This window comes from Chroicocephalus ridibundus, chromosome 1 (assembly GCF_963924245.1).
Source record: "Chroicocephalus ridibundus chromosome 1, bChrRid1.1, whole genome shotgun sequence".
Lineage (NCBI taxonomy): Eukaryota > Metazoa > Chordata > Aves > Charadriiformes > Laridae > Chroicocephalus > Chroicocephalus ridibundus.
Window position 1 is genome coordinate 17773073 of NC_086284.1, and position 23241 is coordinate 17796313.

The following is a 23241-nucleotide window of genomic DNA, read 5'->3' on the forward strand; positions in this document are numbered from 1 at the left end:
TCTCCTAATGTCTCATTATGAACCAGCTTTTCAGATCCACGACGTGTAAATGCCAGGGGAGGCTCTGGACTCAGTGAACTCTCTGCGGGATGGGGAAAAAAGTGCGTCAGGCGCCCCGGCCTGCACCGACCGACCTCCGGCTTTCCCCTCCATCGCCCCTCGCCCCCAGCCCCGCAGGCCGCGGCCGCCCCGACACCGCCAGGTGAGGCGGGGGCCGAGGGCCGGCGGGCCAGGCCCGGCCTCCTGCTGGCCCCGGGAAGGGCCGGGCCCCACGGCCTCAGCCCGGCAGCTGCCCTAACGGCGCCCCAAGGGGGTCCCAGGCCAAGCCACCCCGGGCCCCGCGGGCGGGAGGGGCCCAGCCGCTGCCCGGCGGGGGAGAGGGGGGAGCGCAGCCACCCCCCGGCCCCGCGGCCGCCTGGAAGTCGGGATACAAGTTCGGGAGGGAAAAATAAAAGTTCTGGTTGGCGACACCGCTCCGTTGCGGCTGAGGGCGGGCGGGCGGGAGTCGGGAGAGGGGCGGGCGGGCGAGCAAAGGAGTAGCGGGGAGAGGGGGGGCGGCGAACCGAGGCGTGAGGCGACTGCGGGCCGCGCGCGGTGTTGGGCCGGGGGGGTCGCGCAGCGCCCCCCCGGGCGCCCCTAAAGCGGGAGGCGGTGCGGGCGGGCGCAGGCAGGAGAGCTGCGCGGCGCAGGCTGCCTGTGTCGGATACGGTGCGGGCGGGCTCAGGAGGGGCGGGGCCGGCGGCGGAGAGTGATTCGGGCGGGCGTAACTGCGAACTTTTGTTTGGAGTGTTGTGTGAGTTAGTTTCCGCCGCTGGGACAGAGGCGCCGGCCGGGCTGGGCCGGGCTCGGGGAAGCGCCGCACGGTCAGAGTTGTTTTGCCAGTTGCTGCGGCCGGGTCGGTTTCCCCGCCGAGGGGCGAGAAGCACCGGCGACAGCAGGACGAGCCGCGGCCCGGGGAGCGGGGCATGCGGGGCTGGGAATCCGGGCTCTGAGCCGCCGAGCCCCGCCAGGGAAGCGCCGGGGGGTCCCGACGGAGCCATGGATCCCGGGCAGCCTCAACCCCAGCAGCCGCAGCAGGCGACGCAGCCCCCGGCCTCGCAGCAGCCGCCGCCGCCGCAGCCCCCGGGCTCCGTGTCGGGGGCCCCGGCCGGCGCGGCGCAGCCCCCCGGTGCGGGGCCCCCTCCGGCGGGGCACCAGATCGTCCATGTGCGGGGCGACTCGGAGACCGACTTGGAGGCGCTGTTCAACGCCGTGATGAACCCCAAGGGCGCCAACGTGCCCCACACGCTGCCCATGCGGCTTCGGAAACTGCCCGACTCCTTCTTCAAGCCGCCCGAGCCCAAGGCCCACTCCCGCCAGGTGAGGGGGGAGAGGGCGGGGGGCGGCCCGGCCCGGGAGGGGGGGAGGCGAGGGGCGGCCCGGCCCGGCGCTCCCCCATTCCTCCCTCCCCGCCGCCGTCGAGCTCCTCCCGGGGGAGGCGTGTGGGGGAAGGGGCCGGGGCGGGAATCCGCCCTCCGCAGGGTTGAGCGGGGCGGGGGGCGCCCGGCCAGGGTGCTCGATGGCTTCCTTCCCCTCCTCCGCCCCCCCCCCCCCCTCCCCCCCGCTTCCCCCGGGGGCGGGCGCTGCGTGGCTCCTCGCCCCGGGGCGCTGAGGGGGAGCCGGCGCCGCGGCGGCCGTTGGCTCCGGCCCGGTCCCCGGCGGGGCCTCGGTCTCCACATCCGCTCCGCGGCGGGACCCGCGGCCGCTCGCTCGGCCGCGCCGGGGCCGGGGTGGCGGTGGGGGCTCAAAAAAACTTAGGCGAAAACCGGGCGGATTTCGCTTTGGGGTCTCATCCCGTGTGCTGAGGGGGGTAACGAGGTTGTGCCAAACTCTACCCCCCCGCATCAAACAACATGGATGTAGCTCTTCCACCATTTCATCGCTGCGCTGGGCTGTGGGATGACCCCCCCCCCCCCCCACAGTCTGTCTCCAGAAGTTAATTCCCGAGCCGCCCTCCGGCTCTGAGGGCGCCGGGGGTCCGCCGGGCAGCGGGGGCAGGGCCGGTGCGAGGCGGGACCTCCCGGGGCCGGGGGATGCGGGGCTGGGGCCGGGGAGAAGGGGGGGATGAGGGGCAGGGCCGGCCCGGGGATGGGGCGGGGGGATGCGGGGCTGGGCCCGGGGATGGGGCGGGGGGATGCGGGGCTGGGCCCGGGGAGGGGGCGGGGGGATGCGGGGCTGGGCCCGGGGAGGGGGGGGAATGCGGATCAGGGCCGGCCCGGAGCGGGGGGGATGCGGGGCAGGGCCGGCCCTGGGCCTCCGGCAGCGTTTGGTCTCGGAGCAGGGTGACTTTTGTGCCAAAGCGAAGCGCCGGTGCGAATACGACGGAAAGTTAATGTTTAGGCTGCTGCTCCCAACTTTTTTTGGAAGGAGGCTGTGCCGACCCTGAGTGTTTTATTAAGTAATGAACTTTGTTGCTAAGCTGTAAAAGAGGTTTTATTATTGGCAATTGTCACTTTTATCTGTGCAGCCAGTAGGAGTGAAACTCGCTCTGTGTACTGGTGCCTGGTACCCTTGTTGTTAAGGGTCTGTCAACATTTCCATTATTAAACTTCTGTTTTGAAGGATTTATAACTTGGCCTCGGAGGTTTACTCCAGGCTGAACCTTGGCACAGACCCTCTCAGCCTAGGAGTTAATTCATTTTCCAAATACTCGAAAAAATCAGTCTGGCCTTCATTTTGCAAGACTGAAAAGAAAATAGAAAGGGGTGGGGCTGAGCTGCTTCTGTAGTTCTGCTGGCTTCTGGCTTGCAGACCTTTAATAACGTACTGAAATCCAGCGAGGAGCTGGGTTATTACGTATGGCCGTGCAAATCTTATCGCAGTTCCGCTGTGCACCCCTGTGAACTGGGATACATCCAGCTAACACTTGGTGCTGTGTCCTGTTAAACGCAGTATCTGCGGTTAAATAGCTATCGTGTTTGAAATGCGCTTAACGTGTGTGACGTTCATGCAACTTGTACTTTTAAGCTTAGCGTTATCTCGCTTGTGTATGTTACTCTCCATCTGTAATGCATATTTGATTGGGTCACCGCTCCTTGTGGCAGTCGGTGCCTCCTAAAACATAAACTCGAAATCTAGCCAAATAATTTGCTTCATTGCGGACTGCCTTTTAAAATAAGACTGTTTTCATTTTCCTTTTTGTTTAGCTGTCCCACAAAAATATTCTGTTCAACAGGAAAGGTCTGTAAGTTTCTGTAATTCTCCCTGTTTCTCAAGAATTAAAGTGCCGCAGACTCAGTTGATTTGCAGCTTGTGTATTTTCTGTAAACGTAAGCTAATTCGTTTCCAATTTAATATATTAAACTTCACGCGTGCTTGCACACAGATATAGTGAAACAGAATTGTCAGTCTCCGTAAGAGTATATAAATGGGGCCTCGTGTGGTGCAATACCTTGTGTAGGGAGGTGTGGCAAGGGCTGATACGTGCATCTTATTACAGGTGCCTGTGTTGTTCTGGTGTATCTACAAAATCAATTAATCGGTAATTATGTAAAAAAAGGTCAATATTATTTTAATCTAGTTTTCAGAGCTGCTTTTTCTGTTCACGGTGGACACGCATTTGCTACTGGCAAAGAAGTTCTGTGTAGTTACGACTGGTGACTCTGGTGAATGGTTTTGTGAGTCACTTCTGATTGACCGGTTCAACAGTTTGCTGCAGCTTTGCTTTGTGTAGAGCATGGGCAAGACTCTTTATACGCTTCCAATACCCTTAAAGTGCAGTTTGTGTGCGGGTTAGGAAATTTTGTGTTCAGTGTTGTATAGGGTTTTTTATGGTTGATTTCAGGAGTCTTCCTCTGTTGGAGCTCACTGCTGTCAGTTGGCATTTCTTTGTTGCTTTTCTCCTTGTGTAGTCATTTGAGCCCCTGCAGAGGGTGTATGTTTGGGTGTCCTTGCACCCCCACACCCCTGTTCCCAAAGGAGAGTGGGAAATAAACTCCCTCAACAGAAAGTGGGTGCGATGGGAGTGGGTGGGTGCCATCCGGTAACGAGCCATGCAGTATGCTCTATGAGGTCTGCTGATGGCTGGCATGTTTTTTTTCTTAACCCTGTACCAAGGCGTAAGAACTAAAATAAAAACTAAAATAAAACTAAAGGCACTTAGCACATACTTACAGTTAATATTTCTTGACTTACACAAGGGCTTTTGTGATGCTAATTAACCAACCAACTCGGAGGCTCTCTTGCACAGTAACTACTGGAAAATAAGCAGAACTTTAGAATTTCTTCTGAACGATTCATTTAAAGTGAAATGTCGTCTGACAGCTGCGTTCCTACTGAAATATAAGAATCTTAATGGGAATAATTTCATTCCTGGCAGGCCAGCACTGATGCAGGGACAGCAGGCGCCCTGACCCCTCAGCATGTCCGAGCTCATTCCTCTCCAGCATCGCTGCAGCTGGGAGCAGTTTCTCCAGGGACACTTACACCCTCTGGAGTAGTGACTGGACCCGGAGCTCCATCTTCTCAGCATCTCCGCCAGTCTTCATTTGAGATCCCTGATGATGTACCTTTGCCACCAGGTTGGGAGATGGCAAAGACACCATCTGGACAGAGATACTTTCTTAAGTAAGTAAAACTTATTTTCAATTAGCTGTATTTCTGGTGAGTTTTTGTTTGTTGGTTGGTTTGGGTTTGGTTTTTTTTTTCAGTCTTTGATTTTTAGTAAATTTCATTGTGTTTAAAATACGTGTGTACATATTTTTAAAAACATGCTCCACTTCGGTATTTCTCCTGTATCAACTCTCTGCTGTTTCTGAAAACTGTGTGGTACTCTGAATGTTTATCCTGTCTTAATCTTAGCTGAAGAATGTTGTCTGTTATATTGTATACTAAAGATCAGTGAAATGCGCATAGTGATTTTTAAACAACGTGACTTTTGGATTTGCTGAATCTTGCCAGAGTTCTCATGCAGGTCAAAATATGTTTTACCTCATTTTTATGATACAGAGTGAATTTAGAAACTATTGTAGTGAGAATATTACTATTTTTAGTAATTTTTTTACTATTTTTTTACTAAGGACGATTGTGTAAGTATGCAATCAAAACATTTTTGCCTACTCTCTACTCATGAGGAAATTAATCTATGTGTTTGATTGTGGTATTTGGGTCTGTAACTCGTAACTCCTCTACGTTCCCTGCGGTGAAAGGGAAATTGCACAAAGTCTAACATTGTTTCTTGTTCCTGCAGCTGTAGCTTTTTCACACAGTGAAATTAGTATCACCTTTTCTATAACTGAAGAGAGGGTACACATGCCAGCCATCTGACCCCTCATCCATCAGGGAGCATTTTCTTTTATGCTACGTAGTTTTCTAAAACAGCAGGAGCTTGTCCTTCTTTCTGAAAGTGTGCCCACCAAGACTTATAATGGGCCCTTAAATATTTTGACTATATTTTGAACATTTTATTTAACTGCACGTCTCTTAAATAACCCATTGTATGTCATTTCCAGGGCTGGGAGAGGGAAGGGGCAGAACCGTGTGTTATTTATGTAAAACTTGTTTCAGCCAAGAAAAACATCTTTATTCCTACCTTTCTTGCTAAAAGATTGTCACTAATATGTGCGTTTGATTGAAGTAGTTGATTTTGTGGCTTCAAAAACAAATCTACATCATCTGCAAGGAAAATGGAACTTGCAGAACTTCTTAAAACTGCTTCTTGTCCCTATAGCAATGGTGTTTCTATACAGGGAAAGTAGCATCCCTTTTTTTTTAACTGAAGTTACAGGAGTTGTCTGGATGCAAAAATGAGCATTAGCTATATAGATCTTGAAGATGTGGTATTTTCTTCAGTGGAGTTTAACAAATCAGCATATTCTGGAATGTGAGCTCTTCAGTGGGCACAAATAGAAATTTTTCGGAACTGTGTAAGTTTACGCCATTTGAGAACTGTAGCTCATTGGACCTTGAGGAAAGCACAGACTGAGTTTTGAAATGAAAAGCAAACTTTGTTTTGACTGTACTAGTGAGAGCTCTTAAAGAGCAGCTTACGAAACATGAAAAATGGATATTTGATTTTAAAGTTTTACTGTCACAAGTCTTTGGTTTTGATAATGCTGTACATTTTACAGAAAATAAAACTGAGAGATGCGAAGTTTCTTCAGTCTCTTATAATCGATTCTTTTAAAATTATGCTCCTTCAGGTAAAATCAGAGCAAAAGATTTGTTCTTGGAAAGCTTTTCTGCAGTTTCATTATTACCGCAAAAAAATCTTTTCCTTTTTTTTTTTTCCCTGCAAGTTTTTTGTCCTTTCTTGGTGTCCTGGTATCCATTTCAAAGGGTCAGGTTTCAGCAAGAACAATAAAGAGCCTGAGACTGGAAAGTACACACAAGTCTGGCAAACTCATCTGCATGAGCAAGATCGTTTGTTCTCAAGCAGACATCCAAAGTAAATGATTGAAAGAGCTGCTAGCTGTGAAGGATGTGTCTTGAAGGGGAAAGGAGTGGAAACAAACCAGGTTGTTAGGAAGAAAAATAAAGGCTGTACTTTTTGAACCTCTCCCTGCTGGGTCACATGCTGACCTTGGGAGATTTTAAACAGCTTAATGGGCTGTTTTCTTTTGGCTTTCCTTGGGTGATGCTGTGGTATGGGAGAGTCTAATGAGGACAGTTCTGAAGGCTCTGTTCACACTTGAAGAACATTTGTTGTTCCTAAAAGGTTGGTTTAATACTATCTACAGGTGAGATCCACCAACTTCATTGGAGTTCATGAAGATTTGGGGGGGGGGGGGGGGGGGAGCAAAAAACATTTCAAGTACTAGCAAAATGTTTGCATTTTATGTTTAGGAAATCCAAAGAAATGTAAGAATTATTTTTGAGTATTAAGTTTGTATTTCAGAAGCTTTTTTTAGTGTTGAGTTCTCTCTCATACCTGCAAGCCTGTTAAAACTCACATCTTCTCTATACCTTAAATTTTGCTCGAAGCATGAGTACTAAGATTCCTGATGCTAAAGACATTTAATGCGGTTCCTTCTACCGTATGCAGATTTTTGGTGTTTCTTCCAAGTATTCAGCTTTTTTGTTGGATTGGCTGCATTGCTCTTTGTTTCCATTTGCTCTGTTCTGTAGCCACTCCATGAACAGTCTGGTAATCAGCCTCTAGAAAGATCTTTGCAGAATAGGTAACACTATTAGATTTTTTCCAGATGTCACTAAGCCTTATGGTTATAGTTATCATAATATACTACAGTGCAAACAGAATAATATTAAATTGAGTACCGTACTTAATACAGTCTGGAATATAGTCACTTCCACTAACCAATGGGTCAAGCACTGCAAACGTAGTAGTCTGTGCAAAGAAATGAAAAAAGTGTGTACGGGAGAGAAAATACTTGTGTGTAGATATAGATACATATGCACAGAGTTATTTGGCCAGGTATTTTAAATACACACCACACACGTATCCATATGTATTAAAGGAAGGTGAGAGTGGTAGTGTAGGGTCTGAACTAGAACTACTCTCGTAAATCAGTCTGTCATCTAGATAAATAGAGCCCTTTACGTATGAATGCCCAACATACGATTTGCCAGAATTCCACTCATTAGTGTTCATCTCATTGTTAGGAGTAGGACTCCCGAGCATAACTTTCTGTTAAGAGAAAATGCAGATGACTTTGGCCAGTGAGTTAAGACGTGCTTGCTGTACAGCTGGTAAAACTAATAGTGTTTTTTACTGAAACTGCTGCTTAAATAGAACTCGTGAGTGAAGGCTTGCCTGGTTAGTAAGTGGTCACGTCTGAGTCATCTCAGCATTGCTTTAGCCCATTCTTAAACACGCAGTGAGAGAGGCAGTGAGGGAGACTGGCGTGGTTTGTGTGGAGATGTCAACTGCCTTGCTTTTTAACCGCTTCCTGTTAGCCAGCTGCTGGTTGACATTTCGGTGAACTATGGAGAAAGACAGGGGATCGCTCTCTAGGCAAAAGATAATATGCCACGGGAGTGGCAGGCAACAGCTTGCAGAAGGAAAAAATAAGTTTCGCTCAATCTTAAATTACTCTTCTATCATTCTAACTTAGTGTTAAGCTTTTAATTCTTACAAAGCTTGTGTAATACCTCTTCTCATTTTGTAGCGTGAGGAAAAGTTAACTGATTGTCCAGCAAATAAGTCTTGTAATTATTTTTTCCTACAGGAAGTAGTTCTTGCAAGCAGTTTATCAACAACTTCCTATTTTTTTCTGTGAAGTGTTGAATGACTTCCTGAAGGAGGCCAAGGTGGTTTTCATTAGTATCTGTGGGTTTGTTTGAGGTGTTCACCCATCTGGCAGAAACCTTAAAAATAGATTGCTGATAGACATTTCTTATGGGCTCAATACAGAGGTATGGCTTTGGATGTTATGAAACCAAACCGTTTCAAGATAACAGGGAAGTTTTGTTGCTATGCTTTTTTTTTTTTTTAATCTTTTCTCATATAACACGTGAAAAGTATTCAGCAACTGTGTCAAATTTCTCTTGCATCCCTTTTTTGCCCCTGGCTGGAACCACCCACTACACTAATAATTATCTGCTCTCCTCCTCACCCCTCCAAATTAATCTTAGTCTTCCAGGACAGAAAATGTTTATTGGAAAAACTGCCGCACAGTTGAATATTTTATTGAATACCTTAATTTCCTGTGGAAATGCATATTCAGAATCACCAGTTAACATGAGTCCTTGTGTTTATGGTTCTATAGTTCAGGCTAATTTGTCATTAAAAGAGCTATATTGTTGGAAACCAAAACTGCAACCACTGCTTTTGATGGGTTTGTCCAGTTTTTCATGCTTTTTATACCAAAAAGCAGTTGAATATTTTTGTTTGCTAAATTTTTTTTATAATACGTCAAACTAATTTCATTTTTATATTGATGATTTCTGAGTGTTTATGAAAATAGTCATAAGAGCGATGATCTGTCAGTTTCAGAACAGAGCTGGAAGAAAGAAATACTAGTTATAATGCTTTTGAAGTAGACATACCATGCCATGGTATGTTTTTGGCAACCTGAGATAATTTTTTTCATCTTGGTGTCTTTTTTCCATCTTTTTTTCATCTACTAAGTGTATATCTTTCCTTCTACCTCTTACTTCAAGAGTCCCACAAAACAGCAATGATACAGACTGTTTTGAATTTGCAGTTGTACTAAAAGATTTCTGTATCTTTAAAAGGGCGGCAGAAGAATGAGGGGGAAGCTGCCTTATTTGTGTTAGTGCTGAGACCGAGCTGGGAGGGGGATGAAAGTACATCTCAGCCCTCTGGATTCGGAGGACTTGCAGCCAGCTTAGTGGGTGGGCATCGGTGAAAGCAATGGCACACGGTGCTTGTCTTGTGTTTAGTTTTGTTTTGCGTAAGAAAAATTGCAAACGATGATATCCCTGCATTCAACACCTCGCCATACAAGGTGATTTTACAAGACTGTTCCAAAAGCAGTTTGATAGATGTGATTTCAGGTAAACAAAAAACATACCCTGTGTTTTCACTAATGTGTTTTCCTTTTATTTATAAGTATATTGGCATTTATTTTCTGGAACTGGGGAAGAAAATAGGATCTGTGGCAGTTAGTTGTAACTTAATTATTAAGTTATCTCTGAAGATTTTCTTTTTTTTTCCCTTCCTTTTTTTTTTTAATTGTCTGTTGATCTGTACCTTTCTTCCTCCCACAGGTTTTGCCTTTCGGTATGTCTCGTAAAAATAATCTTTGCACTTAGTAGTGTCTGATTTGGTGCTTATTGAAATCTTCCCATAAACTCCAAAAAGCACTGGATTAAACCTCTACTAAGAGCCCCTAATACTGTAAGGAAGCATACGCCAGAGGTAGAAAATATAATGTGAATACAATTCTTACAAATCTAAATAGGATCTGAATATATGTTCAGTGGAGAGAGAAAGCAGTGGCATACTTGGAAAAATAAGGGTGTTTTAACTTAATGTTCATTAAGGAGGAAAACCACAGTTGTTTCAAGTAGCAAACCTAAAATTAAATCTTTCAACTTCCCTCATGGAATTGGTCAAAATTACTTCTGGTTTAGCTGTCGAGAACACTGGTGTAGTTTTGGTTTATATGCTTTAAATGCCTAATACTGTTTTATAGCAATGCTTTCCTATCTTCTGAGTCGAATTTGAGATCAGCTTTATCTTACTGTGGTCTGAAAACTTTGTGTTATGTTGGAAGCTATAATTGTGACCAAGATCTTCATTAACTAGTCTTTTATAACGAGAAATCTTAGAGTCTCTCCGATCAGTAATAAGAGGAGGCTTCTGATACAGGTTTACAGAATTTCGTGTACAAAAATAATGCTTCTGCAATTCTGCTTATTGAAGATTTTGTCAGGTTACGTTTGTCAGTTTGTTTTTGGTTAAAAGTAGTAGCGTCAAGCTCTGTGGGAGCAATTACACCGCTGTGGAACCACTTCTGTTTTCTTGGGTCTTGACCCCTTCTAAAGACAAACAAGGATTTGATATAAATCAAGATGAGTGTCTTCTGGACTCCCTTATCCTTTTGCCTTTCTTCTGTATGTTGAAGATGTCAAAGAATTATAGTTGTGGTTTTTTTAGTAGTCATCTGGTTTGTAGCATAGGGTGATCTGTAACCCATCAGTCACATCATGGAAATTCCTACTCGATAGAAAGCAGTAAAATAATAAGGGGATGTTAATTTGAAAGTTCCCATGAAAGTAAGACAGGCACTACCCCACCAGTTTTTGCAAAAAAAAATACTTCTGTTGGGTAAAACACAGTTGAACTGGTCAGTAGCATATATGGGTAAAATCATACCTACTTTTACAAGATTCACCTCTTACTCTCTCTTATCTTTCCTATTCTGGAAAAAAACAAAACAACAAAACAGTAGCTTTAAAATACCAAATGTAAAACCTCCATTTATAGTTTGTTCAGTTTCCCTCTGCAATTGTGGCAACAGCTGCAAATTTTTAAAAGCTGACACAGAGCAAGTGAGGTAGATTTTTCACTTAGTTCGTGCATTTTTACAGTAGACTTTCAGAGAAAGTCACTTATTAGCACTGGGAATGGTGAAATTTTTAACTGCAGGACCTAAATTGGGTCACATGTAAAATTAAAGCAGAATTCCTAGTTTGCCACTGAAGAAACATTTCCACGTGTCAGACATAAGCAGTTACTGGATGATGCCCAGGACAGCAAGATGCGTTACTCAGGGTTGAGATACAAGATTAACTGTTAAAACTAGTCTGATACTAACTACAAGCAATTTCTTTCAGGCTCTTGATTAAAACTAGACACCTCCCCCCCACAGCCAACCAAAGAAAAAAACAAACCCGAAAACGAGGTAAACAGCTATAGCGAGCTGTCAACCAAAACTAGAGATGTTTCTCTTCTTTTTATATGGGGCCAGACCACTGCGTGTGTTTATCTTCGTAGCTGGGAACAAATTCAGATGATGGAATTAGATTTAGCTTAACCTTTTGAAACTGATAGCTACTGAGTTCTCCTATTAATTTTGTGTCCTGGTGTTTTTATAAATTCCAACCTATTTGCATTTTTGTTTATACAATTCAAACATGCATAGGCATGGATTAATGGTAGAACTCACTGTTTTTCACTATTTTTGTAAACGCTGTTTCTTCTTTTAATGTGTGGGTCTTTCTTTTTTCTTTTTTTTTAATTTCTTTTCTTCCCCAAACAAAGCTGTGCATGATTATGTAAACCCTAGTATTTAAATGACTCAGTTTCTGTTGTAAATTCTGAAGAAAATTTCACTTGGCTGAATGCATTGAATTTATAGGAGATTTCTGTGAGTGGGTGTCCTCTGGCAGGTGTCCCTAGGACATGGTCAGGATACCATGTATTTGACCCAAGAGAAAGCCCGAATTGTCTGTAGGGGAAATCTGACAGCCTGGGGGTCAGCATAATGTGAAACAAAGTTCTTGGGAGGAGGCTGTGTATTGGAATGTTAACAGATAGAAGCCACGTAGTGTCAGGAACTACTCTCGTGAACACCTTGCTCTCGTGAACACCTTGCTAAACCTCATTTTGGTATAAGGCTGTATTGGGAAATTTACCAGCTAAATTATATTTTTTTGCTAAGCATTTAAATAGGAATCTAGAGCATGGGGGAAACTTGTCTTTATTATGAAAATGGTACCTAATAGCTATTTTTTTGTAAATAAAACTGAAGTTTTATTTGGAGAACAGGAGTTTTTGAAGGGCGTGACTAAACTGTGTTGCTGTTTCATGACCTCCTGAAGTGCTTCTTGGACTCTGTTTTCTGGGATTCACTCTGCTGGTGTTTTATTTGGCCTTTAACTAAGTTACTTCAGGCTGTGTTTCAGGCAAGTATAGCTATGTTTTCTAAATTGCTGGTTAAGTCAAGCTAACAATATAAAGCTGCCTTGTAAAGTAGGACTTTTACCAGTATACTGCCTGTCAGTCACACCAGTTGCTAAGGAAACAAAGCTGTCTTGAAAACAGTCTTGGACTTTGCTTTAATTTCACTGATGAGACTTTGCTGCGTCATAGTGAAAGACCAGATCCTTTTTGAGTCTCTGACATGCCGTTTGGTAACTTAGATCAGTGTTAGTAGTTTAGTTATTGATTATTACATTGAGGTTGTGAAGCCAGGTTTGTTTGTTTGTTTTTTTCTGGTGAACTGTTTTATAGGAAAGTCAACTAAAGGTCATTTGCTATTGCTAGTTTATCTCCAATGGGTTCTGATTTATGGAGAGCTTTGTTAGAAGTCCATCTGCACTATGCAAGTTATTTAAATAGTGTTACTGCTTTAAGGGTGCCTTTCCCTTTCTGATTACCTGTTGTAACTGAAATGCTAAGTAAACTTTTTGCCTTTTCTGGATATGTTGTAAAATTAGACATTTATGATGTAATAAAACATTATCCGAAAGCAAACAAGCATAGGTTATATAGACAAAAATGGAATTCTTTGGGTAAAGGAAAGAAACGTTAAGTCAGGTATATTTTCTCCTAGGATCTCACTTTTCAATTTTTTTAAATTTTTTTTTTTAATTTGTTGTTCCTATTTGAAAAGCTTGATTGGCAGGTCCTCTGCAGTTACTTTCATTCCAACATTTACATAGTCTTTTTAGAATGGTGAGAAATAGAGTAAAAGAGACATTTCTTTCCATATTTACTAGCTATGCTGGTGGTGTAGTTAATAGAGTTGGTAGACCTAAATATCCGATGCACATGTAACTCAGTGGTGATTTTTGGTTTTTTTTAATTAGAAAACCTTTGTCATTGTCAGAGTAACCAGCTTTGCATGATGTAAGGATATGAAATGAGATATACTTACAAAGGTGTAATCGGATGTATAAAAGGCTGTTACGAGGAAAAGGTAAAGGACTTGGAAGAATGTTCTATGCCCAACTTCATAGGACATTTTTGTATACATATGAAAAAAAATGTGTTTACAGGAAAAAAAAAGTAATACTGTGCTTTAATTGGAGTTTAGGTGTCCATTGACTTTTGTGCTGGTCTTTGGGTCAGGATGAATTAGACTCATTGAACAATAAAAAGTTTTAAATACTTCCAGTCTTCATGAAAACAGTGAATAGCACATTCCATGGTTACAGGGCTTTGTACGCATGAGCCTGACTAAGCTAAAACTGCCTGCATTCTAGTTTGTGTATGGATAGATTTGTGAGAGCTTTTTGTTATGCTGCTGTTGACATAATTATATGTATCTTATCATCAGTGTAGAGCTGTATTTCATTGTCCTACCTTCTGTCCCTAAACGCATGTACGCTTAATTTCCATCTGTGTATGTCACTTGTTTAACACTTGAACTGAAGTAAGCCTTCCCTTTCATAACTGGTCTTTCAGATTTTAACTTTTTACAGGAATCTCATTCTGAAACTATTCTAAAGCAGACCTAAGATATTGGGGCTAAATAATTACTAGGTAACAGAGGACAGGAGCTTTCAGATTTGTGGTATTAGAAGCACTGTTCTAATCTGTATGCTTGTGGGGTTTTTTTTGTATTTTTTTTTAACCGTAATGACTAATAACTGGGAAAAAATCTATTGTATTTTTCACAATATCCTGATAATTTAGTCACTTTGTAGGCATAAGGAAGAGAAAATGTGAAACAGACCTTAGCATAAACAGTTAGTTAAGAATTAACATTTTAGCATCCCTATTAACAAGGTCAAAGGAAGTCTTAATTACATTCTTCTTAAAAACAGTTTGCAATTCAAATTTGTGCCCCTTTTTTATTACACTGTTAGGTGGGTCTTGACACGATCAGCTTTGTACTATAGAGGTTTGTTGAGGAACTTGGACAGTTCATTGTTTTCTTAATTAATTAAATGTCATCTGTATGTGGTAATGTCTCCAGGAAAAATCAATCTTAATTCAGTTTCATAGTTGCGGTACCCATTTTCCAACTTCTGGTTTTAAGGTTCCGTTGGAATAGCGAGGGGGGAAGCAGAAGGGGAACTTTTTTTTTCTTCTTCTAGTGCAACTATTTGTGTGGGTTTTGCTCAGGGCTACAGTTTGAATCCTGTTCATGCTGTGATGGTGAGCAACTTGGAGATTGCGTGTGAACTTTAATTGATTCCTCCCCTCTGCAGTCCTATTGGAGTAGGAGTGTAGACCCTGGTCTGTGCCAAGTTCTGCCCTTTTAAAATGGTCTCAAATGCTTGTTCTGTGGAACCAAAGGGGGAGGATTTAAAGGATTTCTTAAGGATTTTCTAAGCCAAGGTAACAGCTAACTTACCATATAGTTGAGGGAGTTGCGATGAAGTGAAAACTGCTGGTTTTTGAATAGATAAATTTTATGTAAATATGGAAAGAAATCTTTTATCCTCACAAGAAGCTGTTTAGCTCTTGTGCAGGCAGAACTAGTTCGTTTGTATGGGATTTATTTGAAATACAGGATATTCTGGCACTGATTCTTCTTGCTTTGCTAAGGTCTGCACATAATTTGCCTATAACTTTGTAGAATTCTTTATATGAAAGATATAAGCAAACTTAGAATTTTGCTAATGCGTGATACTTCATAACTAGCTGAAATAACCAGCTTCTCTCCAGTTTCTGCAGATAAATATATTTGATCATTATTGCCCTTACCTGCAGTTGTGTTATGAAGTTACGAGAGCTTAGAATACTAACCACTCAGTTACATACCCACTGTTGATTAAAATATTCCAGCCCCACCTACCATATGGAGGTAGCTGTGCCTGTACTTGGTCTCTCTTTGCAAGACAGACCTGTAAAAGAAGTAGATGCATGCGTTCTTTTATTGTATAGGATGCTGTTCAGTTCTTGAATTCCAGCTAAAAATCTTTTGTCTGTTTTGGAAGCTGCAGAAAAATAAGATGCAAATTCTTGTAAGGAATTACTTTATCAAACTGTTGAGTCCCAAAAGAGAAAGTTTTATTAAACTAAGATGCACAAACTGCAGTGCAGTAGCAACTGGTGCTGTCACATTGTGCTTCATCGAGCAGTCTTTTCATTTGCACTTCATTAGGACTGGCAGCTTTTCGTTTAGGTTAGTATATCACTTGGATACTGTTCAAGGCAGTATTTCTACTAGAGAAAAAAATACTTATTTGTCAAAGCTATCAGGCTGTTTGGCGCATGCTCCTGCCCAGTGTTTTAAATCAGCTGAGAATTTCCTATCTGTTACCCCTCTAGTGGATCCTACCAAGCCTGTATTTGGCTTTTGGTGGACATGGCAAGGCTGAACTGCAGAATTGGATGATAATGCTATGTTGCTTCATATAGGTATCTTTTTGTGTAGTACATCTAAGGTATACTTATAATGGTTAGGCGAAGGAAAAAATTCGGAAGGTGATGTGTGGTAGAAGTGGAGATAAAAATTAGGAATATTGGCAGTAGGGAGGCAGTAGAAGTAGCTATACTATTCTTCCTAAGGCTTAATATGCTGTTCTTCATAAGATGTTCAGTTTTAAAACATAGCAGCTGCTGGGACCTGCCAGCTTTGCTCTTGTTAAGAGAGTTTTTTTGCAGCATCTTTTTAAACTGCCTGTATTGATTTATATTTTTTTTTAAAACTGTCCAAGTGTCTGTCCAGATCAGTATTTTGTTGCCAGTAGTGGTCATAGGCACGTTTCTTGGAAAGACCAAGAACAGGGAAGGCATATGTGATACTTTCACGGAGAAGTCTCCCAGCTCCCAACTGTCCACCAAGACTTGTGCTGTGTCCCTTTGAGGCCATAGAAACTTTTAGCATCTGCTGCATCCTTTGGCAAGGAGTCTCACTGGTTGTCCATCCACCGCACAAAGAAGCGCCTTTGTTCGGTTTTAAGCTTGGCTCCCATCAGCTTCATTCACTGGTGCCCAGTTCTTATTTTGGAAGTGACAATGAACAGTTGATGCATATTTGTTCTGCTCTAGGTGGATATCTTTTCCTTTGGAAATTAATCTCTTCTGAAACTTAAAGAGTCCTAACCTGCTGGGTCTTACTGGGGTAGAAGCTTTTTTCAGTGATCCCTGCAGCCTTTCTGTAAGCCTTTTCCAATTTTTGTTATTTTTCAGATGAAAGGTTTAGAATGTTTTACATAATCCAACATTCTGAACCTTTCATCTAAAAAAAAAAAAAAAGGTTAAAAAAAAATCAATTTATTCCTTCTGCTGCTTGTCCTTTCATTCTATATACTTTTGTATTATTATTTTTCAGTTCTTTGCAGTTAGCATCAAGAGTAAATTTGTGTCATTGGGAGACTTTGTGATGCTCCTACGTTTTTTTTCTTGCATAGATCTAGTATATAGGCCCCTGTGGAAGTTGACCAGAGGCTACCTCTGGTACAAAACCTGCTGATTCCTCTCTCCTGGTTTTGGTGTTTGGTGTTGTGTTTTGTTTTAAATTTCTTACCAGTAACTGTTTGTTCATGTCATATCAGGACCTATCGTTATCCTGTAGCTGCATGTTTTTGTTTGTTTTTTTTAAACACTTGCAGTTCCTAATCAGATCTTTTAGTTATTGGTTTCTGGAACTCAGTGCCTGCTATGATTGAAGTTGAGTCTTCTGTATGAACTTCGGGATGCAAACACCTTCGGGTGCCTTCACCTTGAAAGGGAAAAGTCTTCTGCGCTTCCTTACGGCTTATGTCTAGGAGCTGCTCCAATGAAATGGAAGTATGCTGGTAATAAAGTGATGCTGTGCACGTCACTAAAAAAAATCCAAGTGAAATTTATTTTTAGAGTAAAGTATCTTATCTTCTGGGTGATACTACACATGTATGTAGGTTTTTAATTGAATGGATATGTCATTAGAGAAGTAAGCAATGCCAGGGTATTTGGAAGACAGGTTATGTTTCCTCATAGACTCAGTTCCAGCAGTGCTGAAGTAATGTCCATCTCAACTTTGTTTTGGATCTGTCATTTCGTATTCTACTTCTAAGTTTAGTTACAAAATAGCTTTTGTCAATACCATGCCTTACTTCCTAGTGTCTCAGTACCACATGCATACAACATATTTTTCTGTGTCATGCAGTATGCCTATACATATCGGTTCAGTAACCAAAAGAAAAGTATTTGCCTCTCCAAATTTCTGAGTTTAAGACTGTCAACCAGCTGTAACTGGTGATATTGAATATGTTGTTTCAAATGTGGCAATCGGTAAATCATCAGATGGTAAGGGACAATTGTCTGAATCCAAAAAAACCCACAACACTTAAGGTGGTTCTGATGGAAGCTTTGTTTTCCCAGCAGTGAAGGTTGATTAAATCTGCGTTGTTTAAATCTGTATTAAATCAGGATTTTAGGGTCTTAAGTTGACTGGAAGATTCCAAGAGCCATGAATTTACCAGGTGATCTAGACATGGTTGTTTTTTGTTGGTTTCTTTTTCTTGTTCACAAACACTGCCATTAGTGTCCTTATTATTATCTAGCCAACCTAGTATTTAGTGAAGGTTGGTCATCCATCCAACCTTCTGCTGAAAGCACGAATGTCGCTAATGCTAAATCAGGTCAGAAGTGACTGTTTAGCCAAGTCTGGAAAACCTCCAAGGATGGAGATCCCACAACCTCCCTTCCTTCTCTTAAATATGCTCCTTCAGAAAATGGTTCTCTGCAGCAGAGCAGAACATCTAGTGCAGTTCCTGATGGACAGCTTCCACCTCATGACTTTTTAAATAGTCTGTATTTTCTCTACTAGCCAAGAAAATGAAATGTCATTCTTTTGGTAGGATTTTCTTGGGATTAAGAAAAGAAAAAGAGCAATTAAGAAACTCGCCCAATCTGTTTCATATACCTAAGGTAGTCATGTGCGGTGACATCCTCCATCCCATCTTATATGAAATAAGTTGTCCAAGTGACTGTGCTGTACTCTACAGTCTTGTATGTGTTCAGTAATTCTTACAGGGACTTGTCTTCCTGGAGTGCCTGGTTGATGTATATCAGTTTTCTAGGTTATTGCTTACTGTTGTGATCATATTTATGCAATTCATTTCAATGTGCTTGAAGCTCTGACAGGCTACTGGATGTGAATACAATTGCATTTCAGCTAGCACGTGACATGGCTTCTTAAATGATCTATATGGTGTGTGTTAAGTCATAATAGCAGGGAATCCTATTCAAAATAGAAGAAATTGCTGCTTTTCTGTGAAATCATCCTCTATGTTTGTACTCTTGGTGTTCTGTAATTATGCAATTCTGCAATTATGTAATTCTCTGCAATGCAAAACCATATTGTTAACATTTTGTGTGGACAAATAGGTTGATTCTACATTGCTTTATCCCGGGCAGCTTCAGACAGGATTTAATCCATTTGTATTGTCTGCAATAAATATATTTTAGATTTAACTGGAGCCCGTTTTTACTCTTACCCTGTGACTTACCCAAATAATATTTTGATAAACCTTAAAATGGCTGAGATGAATGTTAAAACTACGTTTACAGGAGAGATGAGGTAAATATATTTTTTAAAAGTGGTACTGAAATGTGTTTGGGTTTTTTTATTTATTTTATTATTGGCTCAGGTTTCTAAGCAGTATTCTTCTGTTCCTAGTTGCAAACAATTTAATTGTGACTATTAAACATAGTCATTCCAAGAGTAAGCCAGTAATAAGGCATAACATTTATTCTTGTGTTCCTTAAATCCAGATTCTATTTTGAACCTCCAGAAAAGTCATCCTTTTGGGTTTTCAGTTAATCTCTACCCATATTCTAGTAGCTGTGGTGGTGCTCAACAAAACTGGCTATTCTTTAGCTAAAATTCAGAGAGCTGACTGACTGCAGTCCTCAGGATAGTTTGTTTTAAAAGTCTACAGAATTTCACTCTAAAAATTGTATTTTGAGATATTTGGTTTAAAAAAAAAAAACAACCAAACAAAAAAACCCCTTGTTTTTGAGCTCCTGTAACTACGTGGTCAGTATCTTCTGTTGTGGACTCTGTGTTCCCATGCTGTTTATAGAAGCACAGATTTCATTGAATGGGAGTAATCTGAAATGGTATAAGATGGTTTATTTCATTGTCTTTAATGGAAAATGTCAGTCTTCTGCTAGGAATACGCAGTACATAAATGGGGGACAGAGGAAGTGGTACAGATCGGTTGGTGTAACAAATTGTTGGCTTGGAGTGGGTTTTTTCGGGGGGTGGTGGTTATTGGGCTTTTTGGTTTTTAGTAAATAAAACCATGCATTAATATGTAGCTTAACATGAACTTCAAAACCAGCAAATAAAGTAATGGGGAAAAGCAGTTCTTAATGAGCCACATGGAAGAAAAAAAAAGTTAAAAATCATTGGTGTTTGTCTGGCTTGTAAACTGAAATTGAAGAAGTTTTATTGTGGACATCTGTGTAGACTTACCACCTTCCTGTTGCACAGAAACTGAACTAGGGTGACACAATGGTTCTTCCAATCCCGCCAACACACATCTTAGTTACTTAGGACTGGCAATTAAAAAAAAAAAAAAAAAAAAACCAACCAAAAAAAACCAAAAAACAAACAAACAACAAAAAAACAAACAAACCAACCAAAAAAAAAAAAAGGCATACTTTAATGCTGGGTAGGTACAATATTTGACTGTGGTCTGGTACACGTTTGGTAGCTGATACTCCATGGTCTGAGCTTGGTTTAAAAAAGTTCTAACAAAATGTGTAAACTTGGCTTTGCTGCAGTTACAAATTTGATGTGTGAACTAAATTCAGCTGATGTCAGCAAGGTGTGTGTGTGTGTGTGGTGGTTTTGTGGTTGGTGGTGTTTGGATTTTTTTTTTTTGGTTTGGAGTTTTGTTTTGGTTTTTTTGTTTGTTTGTTTGGTTTGTTAGTTTTTTTAATGGAAAAAAAATAATCTTGGGCATTGAATTGAGCTTTTAGCCAGTATAATGTGTTACCATATTGTGGATAATAGGCTAACAAAGCTGTTAGCCTATTGTATAGAATCTTTTTTGCCTTGTGATTTATCACAGCAGCAAAACCTCTAGCTAAACTGGAATATCTGAAATACTGTGGGTTTTGGGAAGAGTGCTGGGAGAAAGACAGCTTGAATTTTTGTCACTGTATCAAAGTGTTTAATTTTTAAGCCTACGAGTGCTCAACAGAGTTTCTGTCTGTTCAAGCCTTTAACAGGGTTTAAAATCTGCACAAAATCAACATCTTAGTGTAGACAACTTTAATGAGGGATCAGAATATTAATTTTAGTTTCTTAAAAATGTGGATTTTGTACACTCCGTGTTCAAAAGTTACTACAAGAAAAGCTTACTGAGCTCAACTAATGACTGACCTACAAGTACTTTTTTTAATACTCCCACAGCACCATTCTCAGTAATAATTTGATTAAAGCATGCTAAAAATAAAATGGAGGAAAACCCCCCACTTTTACAAAAGCAGAGTGGTTTAGATCTAAAGTAGGGTATTAATAAATATTCTGAATTTTTCTATTTTTAAGTGGGATATTGAGTACTGAAACTTGTGTACGTAGGCAGCACAACTCTTAATAAGTAGGTATGTTGCGACTCTGTTACCGGTCCAGGTAAAATCAGAATACGTACTTGTCTGTCCTCAAAAGTTCTGTAAGTACACCTGTGCAAGCGAAAACCTCAGATGTGCTGATACTCTACATCAGTAGAATAAATCACAAAAGGTGCAAGCATTATTAAGAAAAGGGTAATCACATAATTTTGTTCATAACTGTATCCACACCAGGGTTTGGGGTTTTTGGGGGTTCGTGTTTTGTTGGGATTGTTGTTGATTTCAGGGTTTGGTGTTTGGTTTTGTTGGGGTTTTTTGGTTGTTTTTTTTCTTTTCCTGTTGAACAACTTGCAAGAAAGTTCTTGAACAGCTACCAACAAAATTGTAGAGCAAGGTTTAAATTCATACAGAAGGTAGTGTGAGGGAGAGCTTATAGGGAGACTGTGATAGAAAGGAACCAAAAAAATAATGCAGAATTGGCATTTCTTCATTTTTCCCTTGAGTTGAAGCAAAGTTGTTCCACAAAAGCAATAAAACAGGTACTGATTTAGCCTAGCTTTAAGTAGTAATGACACTTTTAAGTGATAATTGCATGCCTATACAGTATGGTGTATTATGCTTTTCAGTGACAAAACTAGCACGCTACAGCTTTATTTCCTGTAGTCAAGTTAGGCTTGATAGAGAAACCGAAGAGGAGGGGTAGGCTTGTTTTGCGCTGTGTTTTTTTGCTCAGGAAATACAGGTGGCTGTTTTGTTTGCCAGAGGCAAAGCAGGATGATGAAGAATACTGAATGTCTGACCAACAGGAGCTGATGTGGGGAAACAAGAAAACAAGAAACATGTAGGTGCAGGTCTGCTAGTAAAGGAATTTGTCAGGGTTTATTCTTGGAGGAACTGATACTAACAAAGAATTCAAGCCTGTACCATTGTCTGTCTTCAGATATTCTACTAGACGTTTAAAAGCATGAATAAATGGTAGTATCTTAAAAACTTTCTAAAGTTCAGTGCTTTTTTTAAAATCTGTTCTTCTCTGTTCCTTATGTAAATAGTTACTGTAGTTACGGTTCATCTCAAACACCAGAATAAAAAATGAAGCTGTTCCTTGCTACGCACAGCTTCTTTTTGATTTATGACTTGTTCTTCCAGTTGACCAGCTTGGTTTAACTGCTGTGCTTTGTAAAACTAAAGTAAACTTCGAATGCTTTAATTAACTTTCCTACTGTATGATGATAGAGCAAATAGTTTTGGTGTATGCGTTCATTACAGAAAGATGTATTCAACTCGTCTGTGAACCTTTTATTTGCCCGTATCGGATACGTAAATCAAAAGGTATACAAATTTATTTTAACCAGAAGTCAGAATTGCAACACACAAATACGTTTTAAGAAATAAATGCCATTAAAATTCTCAATGTTCAATATAGAATTTCAATGATCGACACATCCTTGGAATGAAAAAGGTATAGCAGTAGATATTTTGTGTAAATCCAGTCAAGGACTTTGCATAGCATGAAATTTGTGTTCTTTTAAAGTAGAAATTATCAGGTGTGCCCGAGATCTAAAGGTTGTAATTCTGATTCTGGATTTTTTTTTATTTGAAGTTATTTAATGTGTTTTTAACAGTCTTTACAGAGTAACTTTATGCAGCTTATCCAGTTCGACAAAAATAATTAAAGAGAGGGAAGCAATATTGTTTGTGAGTTATGTGCTGTTTTATACTCTAGGTTGTGACCTCATTTTTCATTCTAGTAGCACAAGATATGCCATTGGTGGTAACGTCACCCTGTAACAACAGCAGAGACACAGTAAAAATTAATGACTTCAATTTCCTTTTTTTAATACTGCTCTATATCAAGACACAAGCTCTTTGATTGTACAGTTAATTGAAGCCAATTTATAGGTTTTAGAGACTGAATACTTCCTTGTTTAGTGAATTATTTGGTATTAATGGTATTAAGATTGATTACCAGAAGTCTGTTATTCAATCTGCTTCTGTTTGGTGAATCCATTTTCATTCCAAGGTTATGTTTTGCTTCATTCTGAGAAACATACTGGGAATCGTGTAAGACAGTCAGGCTTCTCCTTGAAGAAAAGGGGAAGGATCAAAAGGATAATTTCTTTAATCAATACTTATAGCATGCTGTTCAGAGGCAACCAGTGGATTGTCGGTTGTGGCAATTCATCCACTTCTTATAAAGAAAGCCTATGTGCTTAACATCTTTATTTTTGGTTTGGCTTTGACCTCTCTGATTAAGTCCGTCAGTGGTTATTTGGTGGACAAATATGTCAGTGGGTAGAAGAAACTGGCAGTTAAGATTACAAAGCTCAAAGTTTTGGTAGGTTTGACTCTAAAAATAATTGCATAATACA

At 41.1% G+C, this 23241-nt stretch overlaps 1 protein-coding gene across 8 annotated transcripts in view; it reads left to right on the plus strand.

Moving 5' to 3' along the window:
• The first annotated feature begins 717 nt into the window (after nucleotides 1–717).
• YAP1 (Yes1 associated transcriptional regulator) overlaps nucleotides 718–23241 on the plus strand; it is a 94958-nt gene continuing 72434 nt past the window's right edge. For 5 of the 8 annotated variants that reach the window (XM_063329878.1, XM_063329887.1, XM_063329917.1 and 2 more), the window contains exons 1-2: nucleotides 718–1359; nucleotides 4358–4605. In XM_063329878.1, the coding sequence (XP_063185948.1) occupies nucleotides 1039–1359; nucleotides 4358–4605 (569 nt within the window). In that variant the 5' untranslated portion in view covers nucleotides 718–1038. The remainder of the gene's footprint in view (nucleotides 1360–4357; nucleotides 4606–23241) is intronic. The other 3 variants (XM_063329897.1, XM_063329907.1, XM_063329940.1) reach the window with 1 other exon arrangement.